At 41.3% G+C, this 4,123-nt stretch overlaps 1 protein-coding gene across 1 annotated transcript in view; it reads right to left on the bottom strand.

Annotated features, from left to right (window-relative positions):
• WDR64 (WD repeat domain 64) overlaps window positions 1–1,152 on the bottom strand; it is a 155,248-nt gene extending 154,096 nt beyond the window's left edge. Inside the window, exon 1 of the mRNA XM_007462623.1 lies at window positions 1,008–1,152. Within this exon, the coding sequence (XP_007462685.1) occupies window positions 1,008–1,152 (145 nt within the window). The remainder of the gene's footprint in view (window positions 1–1,007) is intronic.
• Window positions 1,153–4,123: the final 2,971 nt, after the last annotated feature.

Here is a 4,123-nt window from a genome sequence, read left to right as displayed (position 1 = left end):
TTTTTTTGCGGTACACGGGCCTCTCACTGTTGTGGCCTCTCCCGTTGAGGAGCACAGGCTCCAGATGCGCAGGCTCAGCGGCCATGGCTTATGGTCCCAGTCACTCCGCGGCATGTGGGATCTTCCCGGACTGGGGCACGAACCCGTGTCCCCTGCATCGGCAGGCGGACTCTCAACCACTGCGCCACCAGGGAAGCCCGTAACTTCTTAAATGCTATTCAAATAATACATTTTGGGTTTGAACACCCAAAGTCAACATTTTCACTTATTCATGACTATACAACCTGGCATATTAAGAGGCTGGCCATGCTGACCCTTTAGCAGTTATGTGAGCCCTGCTTCTTTCTTCACAACAGCAGAATTTGTTCTGTTAGTCTTTTACTCTGCTGTTAAGCCTTGCTCTTCACTGCTGTTCTCAATGCTCTGAAGCTACACACTACACCACTCCCCTTCAACCTTGACCATGGAACTGTACTTTCAGTTCTGTGTTGGTATCTGCTGCTAATAATCCTGGCAGACCATTGTTCATTGTTTCCCTTACCTTCTCATGCTTGAAATTATTCTAGCTTAAAGACGTGAGGAGAGGCCCAGAGAGTGAATCATGGTGAGGTAAGAAACTTTGCCTTACTTATAAAAGTCTTTATGATCTTGTGATATCGTTAAGTAAAGAGATGGCAGGTGGCTCATGTGGCTTGCTAATGGTCACTATGCACTACTGAGAGTCCCAGGGCAATCAGTGAGCCATCAAATGGTAGATCCCACAGAAGAACGCTTAAATGTCATTTATTCCAACCCCCTAATTTTACACTCGAGTCAACTAACATTCAGAAAAATGAAAAGAGCTTCCTCAAGTCCACTTAGCTATTCAAGGACAGATTCAGAACGAGGACTTGAGGCCCCCGATTCAATTTACTATTAAGCTATGTTGCTTCTCCATGATGTCTTAAAGCTCTTCCCAGGTCTAATCAATGGACTCAAGTGGACTGCCCTGTGATCACTGATCTTACCTTCTTTCTGGATAAAAAAGCCAGCTCTTTCATCTCTCTTCTGGGCTGCCAAACGTTCAACCAATTTTTCAAACCCTCTCAAGGCTGTCCTGAAATTGCTAATCTGAAGTGCAAGGTTGAAATGTTTTTCTTCCCTGATATCCATAGGGACCTAGGGAATCTTTTATTTCTGTCCAGAAATAACAATGTAAATTTGCCAACTTGGAAAACTTTCCAGTTGTTACAATGCCTCCCTGTTACCTCAATTTTTGCCCTAGGTCTCATTCCTTTGATCTTAAAATCCCATACTGTGGGTAGGAGTGAGAGTTGCTGCCACTAGGATGTTAGCAGGGAGAAACACTGACTTTGGTCTAACGTACTTCATACAGGCAAACATTTCAGTAAAAATCCTGACCTCATAATGTTACCAGTGTTCTGCATATGGTCCTCATTGCATCATAATATAACTGTAACATCATCCTTCCTTCATAAGGAGGAGATCTGAAATTTCTTTCCCCACAAATTGTGTGTGTGTGTGTGTGTGTGTGTGTGTGTGTGTGTATACACTGCCTAAGAGGGAAGAAAAATGGGTAAAGACCAAGTAAGGAAACTGGGGGGGGATAAGTCAAAGGACAAGGGTTAGGGAGCTCAGAGAAGGCCTCATTAATAGAAAGACATCTGGGCACAGACCAGAGGGACGTAAGGTAGCAAGCCATGTGGGTAAATGGTAGAAGGGTGTTCCAAGAACAGAAGGCATAAAGTCCCGAGATCAAAGTGTGCTTCACGTATCTGAGAAACAGTGAAGAGATCATGTGACAGGGGTGATGTGGGATGGGGAAGAGAGGTGGGGAGATAAGGTCAGAGAGTCGGGGGGCGGGGAGCAGATTTGTAAGGACAGTCTATACAGTAATCCCTAATCTACTATTGAGTGGAATACTGATATGATCTGATTCACAATCGAAAAGGATTGTTTTAGCTGCTTTGTGGAGGTAAACTGAAGGAGAGAAAGAATAGAAGTAGGGAAACAAATTAGGTGGCAATTTCAATAATCCAAGTAAGAGTTAATAGTGGTTTAGATTAGGATATTAGTGATGAAGGTAGGGCTAAGATGTCAGATTGTATGAGGGTAAATATGACAGAATTTGCTGATAGATTAGATGAGAGTGTGATAGCAAGAGAAGGATCAAGAATAACTCCAGGGACTCTGGAAGGATAGAGTAGTTACTCATTTTGGGGGAGCAAGTCAGTGGGAGAAGCAGATTTTGGGGGAAGAATTAAGAACTCAATTTGGGATGTGTTAAGTGTGAGATGTCTATTAGATAAACAATTGTGGAGATTGAAGAGTCAGATATAAAAGTCCAGGGTTCAGGGGAGAGCTTGAGAATCATCAACATTTAGGTGGTATTCAGAGCCATTGGACTGGATGAGATCTCCTTGAAGAAGCAAAATAACTGAGGACCAAACCCTGAGCTTGCCAGTGTTCAGAGGTCAGAGTGATCAGAAAGAACCACTGACAGAGACTAAGTAGGAGTGGCCAGTGAGGTAGAAGAGCCAAGAGAAAGGGGTATTTCAGAAACCAAGAGAAGAAAGTGTTCTGAAAAGGAAGGAGACATTGGAAGGACTATCAGTTTACTCAATAAAGAAATTGCATGGGAAGAAAAAAGAAGGAAGGAGAACCTGCAGGTTAAAAGGAACTTTAAAGACACACCAACTAGTCATAGTATGTGGACTGTATTTAGATCCTGACTCAACAATCAAACTGAAAAATAGGGCTTCCCTGGTGGCGCAATGGTTGAGAGTCCACCTGCCGATGCAGGGGACACGGGTTTGTGCCCCGGTCCGGGAAGATCCCACATGCCACAGAGCAGCTGGGCCCGTGAGTCATGGCCGCTGAGCCTGCGCGTCCGGAGCCTGTGCTCTACAATGGGAGAGGCCACAACAGTGAGAGGCCCGCGTACCGCAAAAAAACCAAAAAACAAAAAACAATAAAAAACTGAAAAATAATTCCAACATGTCTGAGATAATTGGAAATTGGAACACTGACTAAGATATTTGATGATACTGAGAAGTTACTGTTCATTATTTTAGATGTAATAATTATATATTATATTATTGTTATGTGATATATTTTAGAGTGTGAAATAAAATTCATATTTTATGGCAAGACAAGAAAAATTTAAACATAAAATATTTCTCTGCCCTTTGGCCTCCTCTCTGTTCTCTACTGTGCATTGTGTATCTGCATTATGCATTGACCAAACCTTCCCCATCAGTAGAAATACCTGAAAGAGCAACATTCTCCTAGCATCAAAAAAACCCAGCCCCTTCAAAGATAACACTCCTTTTTCATCTTGTAAGGGGCCACACTGACACTTAGATTTGAACTGTGTAATCTGTCAATAATATGTCATTTAACGTACAGCCCTCTGTCTCAGAAAACTTCACAAGAACTGTGTCTTGACTTCTAACAGGCAGAAAAGTTATTGGAGCTTTCTCAGATGCTGTTCCTGGGTTATAATTCTCAAATTTGGCTAAAATTGAAATTTTCCATTTCTTTCATAGATTGACTATTGATTAAGTTTCATCGACAAGAGCTACATACTGAAGTATTTACAGATAAGCGTTAAAATACAAAGGAGTGGCAAACTGTGCCAAATACTGATGATAGGCTATATAAGATGAGGACTGATGATTAACCATTGGAATGTGCATTATGACCTTGAGAAACACTATCTCAGTGGAATGGTGGGTCAAAGAGAGAGTGGGAGGAGGGACTGTGGAAACAGCAAGTATAAATGAGTATTATGGCAGTGGCTTTTGGGAACATCTTAGAAATATAAGCTGGAGCAATTCACAATTAGTGTGGACATTTTTAGAGCTACAGGATGAAGTGGTATCTGTATTTTCTCAATTGCAAAAATGATATAACCATCAGTTTAAAGAACTTAAAAGATATAACTCATGTTCCCATCCCTCTTACAAAATTATTGATTTTAGAATATTTCCTTCTAGGCTCAGGCCACATACTTTGAAAATTGTATGCAGTTTCAATAGAATCATGCACATTATTTAAATATTAATGTATTCTTTCATAAATCTGTCCCCATGTTTCCAATATCCTTCATAAGTATATATTT

The sequence above is a fragment of the Lipotes vexillifer genome, unplaced genomic scaffold, assembly GCF_000442215.2.
Source record: "Lipotes vexillifer unplaced genomic scaffold, Lipotes_vexillifer_v1.1 scaffold104, whole genome shotgun sequence".
Lineage (NCBI taxonomy): Eukaryota > Metazoa > Chordata > Mammalia > Artiodactyla > Lipotidae > Lipotes > Lipotes vexillifer.
The sequence above is the reverse complement of the archived record's forward strand: the minus strand, read 5'-3'. Positions and strand labels throughout refer to the sequence as shown.